The sequence below is a fragment of the Centruroides vittatus genome, unplaced genomic scaffold (assembly GCF_030686945.1).
Source record: "Centruroides vittatus isolate TY-2023 unplaced genomic scaffold, ASM3068694v2 contig_1457, whole genome shotgun sequence".
Classification (NCBI taxonomy): Eukaryota; Metazoa; Arthropoda; class Arachnida; order Scorpiones; family Buthidae; genus Centruroides; species Centruroides vittatus.
This window is the reverse complement of record NW_027120906.1, coordinates 27,595-42,077: the sequence shown is the minus strand read 5'-3', so window position 1 is coordinate 42,077 and position 14,483 is coordinate 27,595. Positions and strand designations below refer to the sequence as shown.

The 14,483-nt window shown below is 30.5% G+C and overlaps 1 protein-coding gene across 1 annotated transcript in view; it reads left to right on the top strand.

The window, feature by feature from the left end:
- Positions 1 to 14,483, top strand: part of LOC136968385 (ras-like protein 1) — a 43,402-nt gene that overhangs the window by 15,939 nt on the left and 12,980 nt on the right. Inside the window, exons 3-6 of the mRNA XM_067262395.1 lie at positions 8,364 to 8,392; positions 8,481 to 8,565; positions 11,592 to 11,694; positions 11,770 to 11,809. Of these exons, the coding sequence (XP_067118496.1) occupies positions 8,364 to 8,392; positions 8,481 to 8,565; positions 11,592 to 11,694; positions 11,770 to 11,809 (257 nt within the window). The remainder of the gene's footprint in view (positions 1 to 8,363; positions 8,393 to 8,480; positions 8,566 to 11,591; positions 11,695 to 11,769; positions 11,810 to 14,483) is intronic.

Sequence of the window (14,483 nt, the reverse complement as noted above, 5' to 3'; positions counted from 1 at the left end):
CGATGTGATGATGAGCCTGGCTTGGTTGAGGGCCACCTCAATGTCAGGATCGGTCGCATAAGTTGAGAGAGCCGTAGAGTTCCTCCCATGTAGAATATCTGCATTGTGCGTATTCTGATTCCCAATGATTGCTTGGTTGAACAGATATAAACAAGGTTTCTGTCACACCTGTGATCCTTAAGAGGTATAGAATAAACACCCGGAAGTCTGTTGGGATTGGGGGAATCCTTCCCGTTACAGAGGATGTTCAAGATGTTGGGACATCTTCTGTACGTGATCTTAATACGGCGTTTGTTGGCAATCCCCTTATATAACGAAGTCATGTATGGATTATATGTGATGGGGATCCGTGTCTCATCCTCAGGTTGATTGTTGAGACGTGAGCGGATGGCAGATACACATGCAGAGCGATGATGACGATTAACCAATCTATTAATTAGCTTGTGGTACCCGTGGATGGTCGCTAGGTGTCTGATATGTTCCAATTCGGTGGCCAGTGCTGCTGGAGTGGACAAATGCAACAAATGCAAAAAAACGCCCTCTTAATTAACGTGTTGAAAGCGACAGTCTTGTATTGGAAAGGGTCACATGACCCAACCGGGATGTAAAGGGAGGCCGTACCAGGTTTACGGTAGACTGAAGTGTGTATAGATGATCCTTTGATGTTGATGTTTAGATCCAAGAAGGCGTTTATTCTATACCTCTTAAGGATCACAGGTGTGACAGAAAGCTTGTTTATATCTGTTCAACCAAGCGATCATTGGGAATCAGAATACGTGAGCACAATGCAGATATTCTACATGGGAGGAACTCTACGGCTCTCTCAACTTATGCGACCAATCCTGACATCGAGGCGGCCTTCAACCAAGCCAGGCTCATCACGTCGCCTCACCCTGAACACCTGAGGTGGTTGGAGGCTATCTCCATTTACAAATATAGCTGCGCCACCACCTGCATAAACTATAAAGAAGAGCTCAATTTGTCCATCGCCTGGCAGATTCTCATCGACACGGACCTTTAATCGTCATCTACCCACACCGAATGCACATGTCCGATCAACCGGCTGTTACGTGAAGTGTTCGATTTCGGTTTAAAAATAATCGTTCTATTTTTGGATCTGCATTTGTCTTCTTTTTTTTTGTTTTTTTTATAGTCTGAAGAAGAACTTCTAAAGTTCAAAAATGTTAACGACGTTTTTTTCATTTCCAACACCGGTAAGTGGTTCCTGTATGTGTGGTTTAAATCCTCTATGAATGTAGAAGCTTACCATTGTTTAATATTTAATTCTTTTAAAAATGTTTTTTTTTTAATTAGCATTGGCATTAACTTTGGCCTTGACTCGTGATATAATTATGCATTGTTTTATGCTTTTTATGTACAGTTTAATGTTTAGTGTCTTATAAATATCCTTTTCCTTAAAATGATAAACTAGGTTTTCATTGTCTACGTATACAAAAAAATTAGAAAAATATGATAGAAGAGAATAAAGACTGAATACAATACAATTATTGGTGATTATTGTAATTGATTCAATCTAAACCTCAGAGTAAGAAAATATTTGAGTAAACTTTTATGCCATATTGTAGGAAAGAAATAGTTAAAATTTTTTGTTTAAGAAAATATCTGAAACAGCAGTTTGTTTCTTTGTATCAATTAGCTTCATATTTTATTCAAATGAAAGTATTATAGGTTTGACTTATTTAATCGCATAGTAAATACGGTTAAATAAGTCAAATCTATTTTATTTTGATTAAACCTTTGAGCTGTTTCACATATTATTGTTGTGTTGAATAATTAATGATAAATAAATTTCAAAAACTTGTAAGCAAAATAATTTATAATAGTTTCAAACATAAAATTTGAAGGTTACACAAAATCTTTGTTTAAAATCAAAACTTTCCAAATTAATAAAATACTGATATATGTTTAATATTGTATTATATGTCACACAAGTGTATATTTCTATTTCTTAAGAAAAAATTGTCGTAATAAAATTATTTTTAACTTCTTTTTTTTTTTTTTATGTGTGTAGTAAACAATTATGAAGTTAAGTTTAAAGTAATGGTATATTATATACATCAGATATATAATTTAGATCAAAGGTTATTCCATTTTCATGAACCATTCAACATTTGTATCCATACACTCTAGTTTGAATATAGCCACAATTGCTTTTGAGAGCACCCAGCTAACCCCTTTCACAATAAACTACTTTTGTACTTCCTTCCATTCTTTCTTCCTCTTCTTCTTCCAACTGCTGCTGCACTTCAACTGTTTTGTCTTCCTTTAATTCTTGGCACCTTCTCCAGATGAAGTCATGCTCTTTCTTTTTGCCAGCATCTTGTACTATGGGGTGTGTAACAAAATACAAATTTTTAAATGAAATGTGTCATCTTGGAGATGCAAATACTTTGTATAATAAATAGACCTACTGCGAGACTAAGACTATGAAAGAGGATTGCTTATGACCAGCTCCCCATGCTGGAGAGCTGGTCATAAGTCCGAGTGCTCACTAAACAGTTGGGTTATTAAGTGAGGAGTGGCTGTATACAAGATCATTTCCTTTATTCTGATGACCTTTTTTTTAACACAGACAAACAAAATGTGAATAAGTCCAACCAAAAAGTTTTCTTCATTGAATTGCTGAAAACTTAAATGAAGCTCTGAATTTATAAACTGCACTGAAATTTGTTTGCATTTCTTAGGAACAGCAATTTCTTTGCATTTGATCAATACAAATGATAGCCATATCTAGTGATAGTTCTGCTACTTTTTAACAGCAATTTCTGAATATTGATAAGCCCCATAATTTGTTTAAAAATGATTTATATCTGTGATAGACATATTTAGATTATTTTTAATAAATCATGAGCTTGTGATTATTTTCAAAAATCTCTTTAACAAATGGCAATGACACAGTTAAAATTATGTATTGTTCACACCAATACAATAGAGACTCGTTAATCGGAACCCCGGTAATCGGAATCGCCGGTAATCGGAACAATTTTCAGTCGGACTGTGTCATGCTGAATCGAACGTTTTTGATACTAAACTTACTTTTGAAACTAACGACACTCAAATAGCACAAAAATTATTCCTTTTCTAAAATAGTGCATTGAAATATAGTATAAAATGAAATCTCTGCATAAAAAAGTTTAAAAGAATTTAAGATTTGAAATATCAAATAGTGCATTCAGGAAACCAAAGTTATTTATTGTTTAGAAATGTTTTTTGCTATTCTCACCTTGCATTGAATTCAAACAAATGCTATACAATGTGAATTTAAAATTGATTGGCTGAAACCATTTTTTAAAGAATAATTTTGGTTTCTTGAACTTAGATATTTGGCCTTATTTTAAAACATAAAATGATGCCAGGTTTCATATGTTTTTATGTAAATTATAATATAATCTATTAAAAATCTTTGTTATTTTTTTTTTTTATTTTTTTAAATATGAGAAGAATAAAACTTTTAAAAGTGGCAAGTAAGTAGAAGGCACAGTGCATGCTGTGACTTGTAGAGATGAAACTTTCTATTCAGATGCAAAGAATACTCCTTGCTGCTGCTTTCATTTTGTGTTTTGCTTTTGGATTAAGATCTTCTGGACTTTTCACTTTGTCTAAACTTTGTAGTTGACCAATGATTCTTATTATATTGCTCTTATAAACTTATGAAAAAGAATAGAGATGCCAACAATTTATGCTTGGGTGAATAAGTGTAAAATGATGGGAACTGTTCTGCATGCAAAGGATGATAACTTACTATTGAACATTTGCAGATATATTTGAGACAGTAAAAGCATCTTACATCTCGGTACGTCACAACAAATTTAATGGGAAATTACATTCATATTTCTGTTTCACATGATGTAATTGTTTAATAAATAATTATTAAAAGATTTTTTTTTGTATGTATGCATGTTTTTGTGTGTGTGTGTGTAATTTGGTCTCTTTTTGAAGCTTAATAACCCCTGTTTTTCTGTCAAAAATTCCTGAAATTTTTCAGGTATGTTTATTAGGGGTATTGATGCTATTAAATTTTGGTGGTTAAAGGTTGACTGACGGGGTAGGGAGATAAAGGGAGTTGTGTATCTCCAGTAGGGTAAAATAAAAATAGACAACCATTCCAACTTCAGCAAAAATTCTTTAATCCTAAGAACGTTTTCAAACGTATTAAGCGTCCATCTTCAGTTACTTCTTTAAATCGAATATGAAATTCGAACAAATATTAATTCAAACAAATATTACGTAAATTAACGGTACGATTACAATAAATAAATAAATAAATAAAAATAAAATAAAATGAACAGGATTATCGTAATTTACAAAATTATGCCAATATTTCATAAACAAATAAAAATAAAATAAAAATAAAACAAAAAATAAAAACGAAACAAAAAACAAACATGCAGTTTAAACCAATCACGGATTATCGCAGTATTTCTTTACAATTATCCTCATTCGTTATTAAAGACTTAAAACAAGACCAATATCAGCTCTAGGATTATCGTACTTCTATGTTTAGTCCAAATCATCGCACAAAGATTTCCAAGCCGCGGAAAGCCCATCAGCGTCCCTATAATTAATGCATTGCGTACTTCTCTGCGCTCTGTGGATTTCCAATTTTTTGAAAAACTTTATTGCGTGTCTCGATCTAGTAGATTTCCAGGAGTAGGAATTTGCAAGTTATTTATCGACGCAATTCGACTATATACAAGCTTTTAAGGAATGATAAGATGAAGTATGAGTGTAACTCACTAACAGGAATTTATTCAATACCATTAAGGGATCATAGGTTCGATTCTAAATTAGTATATATAGGGGCAACTTTGAGAAATTTAAAAAAGAGGATTAATGAACACAAACGATTGGTGGAAAAATCAGTAGATAGTACGGTCCTGGCCAATTATGCTAAGCAGCAGGGCATCACGGTCTTTCGGGACCAAGCCTCTATCATCAGGTCTACTAGATCGAGACACGCAATAAAGTTTTTCAAAAAATTGGAAATCCACAGAGCGCAGAGAAGTACGCAATGCATTAATTATAGGGACGCTGATGGGCTTTCCGCGGCTTGGAAATCTTTGTGCGATGATTTGGACTAAACATAGAAGTACGATAATCCTAGAGCTGATATTGGTCTTGTTTTAAGTCTTTAATAACGAATGAGGATAATTGTAAAGAAATACTGCGATAATCCGTGATTGGTTTAAACTGCATGTTTGTTTTTTGTTTCGTTTTTATTTTTTGTTTTATTTTTATTTTATTTTTATTTGTTTATGAAATATTGGCATAATTTTGTAAATTACGATAATCCTGTTCATTTTATTTTATTTTTATTTATTTATTTATTTATTGTAATCGTACCGTTAATTTACGTAATATTTGTTTGAATTAATATTTGTTCGAATTTCATATTCGATTTAAAGAAGTAACTGAAGATGGACGCTTAATGCGTTTGAAAACGTTCTTAGGATTAAAGAATTTTTGCTGAAGTTGGAATGGTTGTCTATTTTTATTTTATATTGTCTCTTCAGTAAGGAAGTATAGTTTTATTTATCCAGTAGGGTTGAACTTATGACGATTTTACTGGTTTTTAGCATTTATAATTTTTTATAACTCATCCCTACCCTCAAAATTAAGCTTTTTGCCATTTTATAATAGTTAAAAATATAAGTTTTTTTTTTTTTTTTTAAATAAAATACGAACAGACGGTGCCACCAAATGTTGCTGGGAAAGTTAGACAACTCATTGCCGGATTATTTTAATGGCTAAAGAGTAGAATAATTCCAAGTAATAGTTTGGGTATAATTTAAAAAACTAACCATCCAGACAAACAAAACTAAAAATTTTGCCAAACTGTTCAAGAAATAAAAGTTTTTTCTTTTTCCAATTAAACATTTTGAGAAATTTTAGATCGTCAGATTGAAAACTTAATGATAAACATATTTGAATGTTAAATATTTAATGATAAACAGATTCAGTCTGATGATATGTAAACTTTCTCAACATAATTAATTGAAGAAAAAATGATGTTGAACTGTATATCAAATTTTTGCTTGTTTTGAATGAAAGGTGTAGAGTTAATTGATTTTAAAGTAAACATGCAACTTTTTTACTAATATATTAGCAATAGAGATTGTACAAACGATGAAATGAAACAGAATCCATTTATTATAATCATTGATATCTGTCTAATGATACCAGGACTGTGATATTCTTAAACATATAAATTAAAATACACTTATAGAACTTTGTATATTGTAATCAGAGTTTTAGTGATAGCTTAAAAATTACTTATTTACCTAATGATGATAACTGTCTTTTTCTGCTATTAGGCCTCAACATGTGGATGATATTTGTTGTTATCAGTTATCCTTATTAGTCTTGTCTTAACCTATTAAACAGTAATGTTTAAAACACTGGTTAAGATTGACTACATGTTGGCTGCTGTTAAAGATAACACTATTAAAAAATGAAATAAACAACTGACAAACAATATTAAATGAATTACTGTTAATCAATAATAATGATAAATATAATTAATAAATCTTTGTTATACATTTTTTTTATTTTTACCCAGTTTTTAATATCAGTCAATAAAATTCCACTTTTCACTAATAGTTTTATTCGCTTATCCCACTTAATATTGTCGGTCACTAATTATTATCAATATACCTGTAAACGAGTTTTCAAATGATTATAATAAGTGGATTCTATCATGTATGTATGTCGGTATTTCATATATTTGACTCTTATTGCTTATACTTCATATATAAAGTAATCATGCACCATTTATTAACATATCAGAATAAAGAGTGGTGTAAAAAAGGCCTAGTGTTTACCTGTGGACCTAGTTGTGTAGTAAAAACTAACAATTAACATATCATTTTTAAAATCAACTTTTATTAAGGAAAAAAAAATTCCAGTTTTTTCTGTATCTGTGATGATTAATGTAAAAAGAGAAAGCTGAAACTTTAACTTGACATGTGTTTAATTAAACTGAAACAAATCAAACCTTATTCTTAATGTCTAATTTAAAATATTGTTGAAAATGAATTTATTTCATCTTTTAAAGTTTGTTAAGTATTAAAACAGTGGAAAAGGATATTAATTTTTATATTCCTATACAATAGATTGTGTGTGTGCATATGCAGTAATACCTCTGTTTTCGTCGATTGACTTGGATTTCGTTGGTGTGTTGGTGTACTCAAGTGACTCGTTGCTAATTTTGCGAAAACAAAGAGCAACCCACACGTTTTCCGGCACAGCTTGGCGTTATTTCTTCTTGTGTGAACATTACCCCTCGACAGCCTACCGTTGGCAACGGTTCTGTTACCTGAACACTGGGAATTCGGTCATGGGTTCGCACTTTGCCAGGACGGGCTGGCCATGTGAAGTTTTCTGGGTTTTCTCTACATCTGTAATGCCCTAATAGGGGCCAGTTACCCTTAAATGGATTTCCTGGAAGGCATTATTCCCCTCAATACGACCATCACAAACACATACGACTACTATTACATGACAATTACGTCACACTTTACCACAGTGGTTTCCAACCTTTTTGTACCTGAGCCCCCCTTTAAAAAAAAAAATTCTTGCGCCCCCTTAATTTTTCTAACAATCTAATTTCATAAATACTCAAAGCGCACTCGGCTCCAAACGCAAAAGCGAGATGTTCTCATTCCAGCAAGAGTATGGATGGATGTTTTAGCATTTGTACCCGAAAAATTCGCGGCGAGGATTGTGGATTACGTATACCTATTTTGCTGATTTATTTTTTTGACACCTATTCGACTTTTTTGGTTTGTATTCGAAAATGATATTTTGGAAACAGCTGCATGCCCCCCTTGCAACAGTCTCGGGCCCCCCTAGGGGGGCGCGCCCCACAGGTTGGAAACCACTGCTTTACCACATAACGATATAGGCTAGAAGCTCATGTCCAACTAGCTTCTACAAGACAGGACATTATCCCATGTGTCTAGCCAAACAATTCCATTGCTTTCATCTTAATGCTAATTATCTTATCTTTAATCTTAATGCTTTTATCTTTATGCTAATAAGCCTTTTATGTTAATTTCTTCTTATTGCTTTTAGTATTTAATGCTATATTAATTCTCTATAAAATGTGTTTTTGGTATGTATTTTGGAGTGTCTAGAACAAATGAATTGGATTTACATTGATTCATATGGATATAATTGCCTCGGTTTTCGTCAGTTTCGGACAGATTATCGACGAAAACCGAGGTATCACTGTACTGTGTGTGTGTGTGTGTGTGTAATTTATATTTTAAAACTTATGATTTAATTGATAAGTAATATTTGTATTGTTTGATATTTTATTCATATGTTGAAATATTTTTCAGCTTTGTAGATGAATATGATCCCACAATAGGTATGTATAATGAATTAGAATTTGTAACTATATACTGTACATATATATATGTTTTAAAAATATTTAATGTATTTTTAATATTCTTTAGAGGATTCATATAGGAAACAAGTTGTCATTGATGGAGAAACTTGTTTGCTTGACATCCTTGATACAGCTGGTCAAGAAGAGTATAGGTATACATTTTTTAAATTGGCATTTTATTTGAATATGTAATTACAACTTTTTTCTCCTATTTCGTAAATATTTGAGACTTGGATTTGTAGTGGTCAAAACTGATTTATTTAGCAACACAATAATAATGTTCGTACATATATATGGACATTATAAATTATATATATATAAAAACTTTGGACTTTAATGTTGTTTACTTGTAAAATGATGTAAAGCAGAAATTATAATAGGTTTTTTAAAAAGTAGCTCTATTAATTTTTTAATATGATCACGCATCATAAATCAGTGTATAAACTTTTATCAGATAGGGCTAGATAGGATATCTGGGGCTATTTTAAGAAATATTCTATTAACATTATGCATCAGTGAGTATTTGAAGGGTTACAAGTGTTGTCCATAAAGCAAAGAACATTTAGGCTTCCTGTTCATCAATTTATGCCAAAGAGGATGACAATAAATTCAAAAGTGTACATATACAAACATCTGAAAGCCCAATATTGTATAATGAAACCAAACAATTGAAAGATTTAAATCAAGTTACTTTACTGCTATTATTAATAATTAAATACTGAGTAATTTTTTACAGAATATTCTAAATTATTTAATAAATATTAATTTAATTATAATTATTAAATTTAATAAAGAGATGGTGCCTAATGCCTACTCCTAGTACCAAATTACTTGGTATTTAACTATTAATAGTAGTGGTAAAGTAGCTCAATTTACATCCAGCAATCATTTGATTTCATTCAAAAGTGTACTGTGTAACATTGAAATGGTTCTGATGGGCAATCCAAAACAAGTGTTATGGCATGTTATTGAGTGTTGTTCTGTTGCATGATAACATAGGCCTGTACTCTGTGTCAAAAGTTTGATTGGGAAATTTTCAAGCATGTAACATAAGATTCTAATCTGGCCCCAGCACTTGTTTTTTAAAATAAAAGATTGTTTTTAGGGCGCAATCATTTTGAAGGCAATGAAGGAAAAGAAGCTGTCACTAATTGGCTAAAAGAACTGGTGGCAGACCACTGTGATAAAGGTATCCAAAAACTAGTGTTGCACTGTGACAAATGCTTAAATCTTAGTGTTGTAGAAAAATAAAATCTTGTAATGAGTACTCAAAGTAATAAATAAAAATTAAATTCTCTCTTTTTTACAATAAAAGTAATGTATTTTTTGTTGTAAAAATAGAGAGGAAGTTATTTTTATTAAAAAGAGAAAGAAGTTTTGTTTATTTTAAATTATGTACAACCTAAACTGCAGATTAAAATTGTTACAGATTGCAAAAATATTGTAATAAACAGAAAAAAAATACAACCAAATTAAATATTAAGAAAATGTGTTACATTTTTATACAGTAAAATTATAGTAAATAAATGAAATGGCATGATATTCAGACCATATTTTAGCAACCCCTGATTAGGGTTTTTCAATTCTGAGTACTTGGACTTATTGAACCTTTTCATTTTTACTTGCACTCGATACTCAAACTAAAACTTGATGAGTATGAGTCCAGGGTTTGTACATTTTATCAGCCTTATCAGCAAGTCATTGATCATTGAAGCATTTTTAGTAAAGATAACTTAATTACTTCTGTTTTATCTTTGCATAGTAGTAAAGATAAACAAAACTAGAAAGTTTGTGTAATTACAACTAGCTTTGTTTTCTGATGATATCTACAATATTGACATTACAGTCAGTTTGAGACTTTTCAGTGCAGAAAGTTGAAAATAGTCCAAATATATATATATATATATATATATATATATATAATCAAGATCAATGGTTGATAATAATAATGAGTGCAGAGCCCAAATGGTTAGGAGTTGAAATTTGGTACACAGTTAAGCCCTGGTCACACTATGCAATTTCCGGGGCCATGCAGGTGACTGCAACCGCAACAAGCGCGAGTCACGCACGTCTTCTCGTGGTCACACATTGTTCGTTGATGTTGCAACTCAGAACATGTGACCCTATAATAAACCAATAAAATTACAGTAGCTTGTTTTTGTCTACTTTCGTGAGTTTACCGACCTTTTACGTTCTACTTCAGAGTATTTACAGAATTTTATCCACTTTTCTTATTAAAATGGCAAACAGTTCCTTTTCTGGAATGAATAAAATAAAAAAAGGCAATTATTTTGATATAGCTGGCGAGAATACACAAAAAGATAAAATCTTCGATAAAACGAACAATTAAAATCCCACGGGCATTCGTGAGCCCAGATAAGCTCAATCAATCTCGATTCTGTAAAAGTATAAATCCTCTAACTAGCTGCCGTGAGGATAAACCCTTTTCAATGTTGTCACCGTATGACATGGCACAAAGGCGTTTGCTGATTGGATGTGCGTTTGCAATCAGCGCGAGTATAACAAACTTTTTGTTTCTAGTTGTGGTGCAGTCGTGCTGGTTTTCGAAGGGGGATTACTAGTTAATGGGAACAGCCGTCGCGGTTGCAGTTGCCTGCGCAGCTGGAAATCGCATAGTGTGACCAGGGCTTTTAGGGTATGTCGTGAGAACGTACACCAAGAAGGGATTTTTCAAAATCCCCTCGTGGGGGAGAGGGAGAGGATTAAGGCTTACCCTGAAGAACTCGGCTTCTACTGTACTATTTTAGATGCAGTTTTTTGCATTTTTGGTTGTGTTTTAACAGGGTACCTACACTAAGAAGGGATTTTTGATAATATGATAAAAAGCTGGATTAAATTATACTAACAAGAAAAGGCAACCAAAACACTACCTGGCATTTTAAATATTTTGTGTTTAAAATAATAGTGAAATTAAACTTATATGTAGTCAAAACTCCTTGATTCTAAGCATTTTTGAGGGAGAATAGTGAATTTATATGCTTCGGGTTTACATCTATTGTTTATTTCAACAAAGTTAGGAAATATGTTTCATAGAGAGAAAAAAGTTGTCAAATCTCTTTGGATATTTTTACATTATGAGTTAGAATTATTGTGTAAAAGTATTTTCAAATATTATTTGTATATTGTATAATTGTATTGATTTAATTTTTATTTTCAGTGCCATGAGAGATCAATACATGAGAACAGGGGAAGGATTTTTATTAGTATTTGCTGTTAATAATGCAAAATCTTTTGAAGATATTAGTATGTACAGAGAACAGGTATATTTACAATTTAAATTGTTTTTATAAATGCTATAAGTATTTTCAATTTTATTAAGATGGAAAATTTTGCAGATAAAGAGAGTTAAGGATGCAGATGATGTACCTATGGTTTGTAAGTACACCCACTTTTTAATAATTACTTAATATTTTTATTTCAACAATCATACAATAGATAATAGTAACATTTAACTTTTGATAAACACATTTTCTGAATGCAATTGCATTCCTTTAACTATTGTATATTTATGAATTGACTGGCATGCCAGACTATCTTAGGAAACTATGAAATCAGATACTTTCTTTTGGTAAAAAGCAACGTGCTAGTTTATCCCAGGGGATGCCAGTATATTGATTTAAGTGAAATTATACATCCTTTAGAGGGCATGTGAAAAAACAAATGAGTTAGGTTGCATGGCCTTTCACAAATGCCAGTTTTATTCTAAAATTGTGAAATTATTGGCATTGCATCAAAAACTATGATTGTATGTTTAATTTCTGTATTTTGCCTTCTTTCTAATGATGTAAAATACTCATCCATTGATGAAAATGCATTTTTTTTTTGTTTCTATTGTAATTTGATACAAAAAATAAACACATCAAATTTCAGCTCTGTGAATTATCTCAATTTTCACTGATTGATATTGGATTTGTTTGTAATTGGAGAGTGATATTGTTTTTTGAACTTTAGGATAGTAAAACCATTACTTTCCCCACAGATTGTCAGTGCAGTCCACCCTCTATGGATAATGTTAATAAACTGCTAATTGTTTTGTTACCCTGTAAACAAAAACTCACTTTGCTGAATTGGTCAATTTATAAGGTTACTGTTTAATTATACTTGGAAGAATGTTTTCTTTAACATCTGTCAAGTTTGGCATTTTTCACTTGAAATATAGAAAGCATCAATGTTTATTGCTGATTGTTTAACCAGAAATGTTTTCTATATGAGAAATGAAACAATCAAAAGAAATAACGCATGAACCATCAAAAATTTTGTTATTTATGATTAATGTTGCATGTATAAATTGCTGTCTTTAAAATTTTAAAAATTCTCATAAATTTATCAAATAAATGCATGAATAACATTGTTATAAAAAAAAACAAAAATTTTATATTTTGCGCAGTTTGTATTATCAAAATTAATTGTTATATTTTTGTCACTGCACTGTGTGTGACAATGTGATGCATGAAAAGATGCATTATCACAAGCAAATGCAGAACTGGAATTTATTTTTCTAGTCCAAAGATGAAAAAAGAGCAGAGACTGTAAGGAATGGTTTTCTTGTAAAGCTATACTGATATTCATTTTAAACTGCTGTTGTGTTGAATCACAATCATTACATGCAATGCTCACAACAGTTATGCCTATGCAATTTTCCTCTAATTTTTTCATGTGAGGAAGCATATGACATCATATATGGCAATTTTTTTCTTTTTTCTTGAAAGGTATTTGTGCAGTGCACTGACTAAGTTTCAGAGAGAGAGAGAGTAATATTTTTATTTTTTAGCTGCAGTTTAACCATGCTAGTTTGCCATGATTATATGTGGCATGCCAGTCAATCTAAAAAATACATTATTAAATAATAGTAACAGTAATATTTATTTCAATTTCAAATTTTTGCAGTTTTAGAAACTTTATTGTTTTGTTCCGTATGAAAATAAATAATTTCCTTTGATGTAGTAATTTTGTTTAATTAAGTTATAAAACTGTAAAATTATTTACATTACATATACTGCAAGTTTTATATAAAAATTTTTTAATTACTTGAATTTAAAGTTACGTTACAAAATTATATAATAATCAAAGAAAAATGAATTAAAGTGGAAACTTTATTATCTAAACTTGATGTGATCAGGGATCTTTTGGATAAATGAAATTTTGTATAATGCAGAAACTCATTTATCTTGTGTTTTGGATAAATCAAGCACTGTGCATTTAAAGTTTGTAAAATGTAAATACTATAGTGCAATTTATTGTATTTGAAATTAAGTAAATTTACTTAAAATCTAATGTAATGTTATGTATATGATCTAGTTTACTGCACTACAGTTAGTAGATGACATAATAATTTTCCCTTGCATCAAGAGTTTGATTTGCGATATATACAGTACTATACATTCTCTTCTTTTTTAACCATTTCAGATAATTGAATTTCTATTGTATCTTATGAGATAATTCTGATTATCTGAAATATTTACTTCATTTCAAATTTTTAGAAGCTTTGAAATTAAACTTTCTAATTTTTATATAATTTACTTTTTACATAAAGATTTAACTCTTCAGGTTATTATTTTTTCTCTAATAAAAAAAAAATATATTCAATTATATTTTTAAAACTAATTTGAAAAAGTAAAAACAAAAAGAAAAATAGAAAATAATTGAATGTAATAAATGCATTTGATATATATCATCCTGCAAAATTAGTTTTAAAATGAATATATGAATGACAAAAATGATTACTGTCAGATCTGTGTATCAAAATTCTGCTTCCTGTCTTTCTATACAGTGTTTTTCTTCAATTTAGTGTCCTCCTCAGTGTTTTTCTTCAATTTAGAATACAATATTTGGTGTGGGAAATGACCTATTGATTATCAAGAGATGGAATTTGAATTAAAAGAGTGATTTATTATGTTAAAATTAAAGTATGAAATAAATCCTCTAAATATTGTTGAGTGATGTAATATTTTTAATTGTTACTAGTTTAGTAAAATTGATTAATCAATCCTCTTATTCTCTTCAAGTGTTTTTCTTTAGATCTGTAAAAGCAGGCTTTTGGTACCTCTGT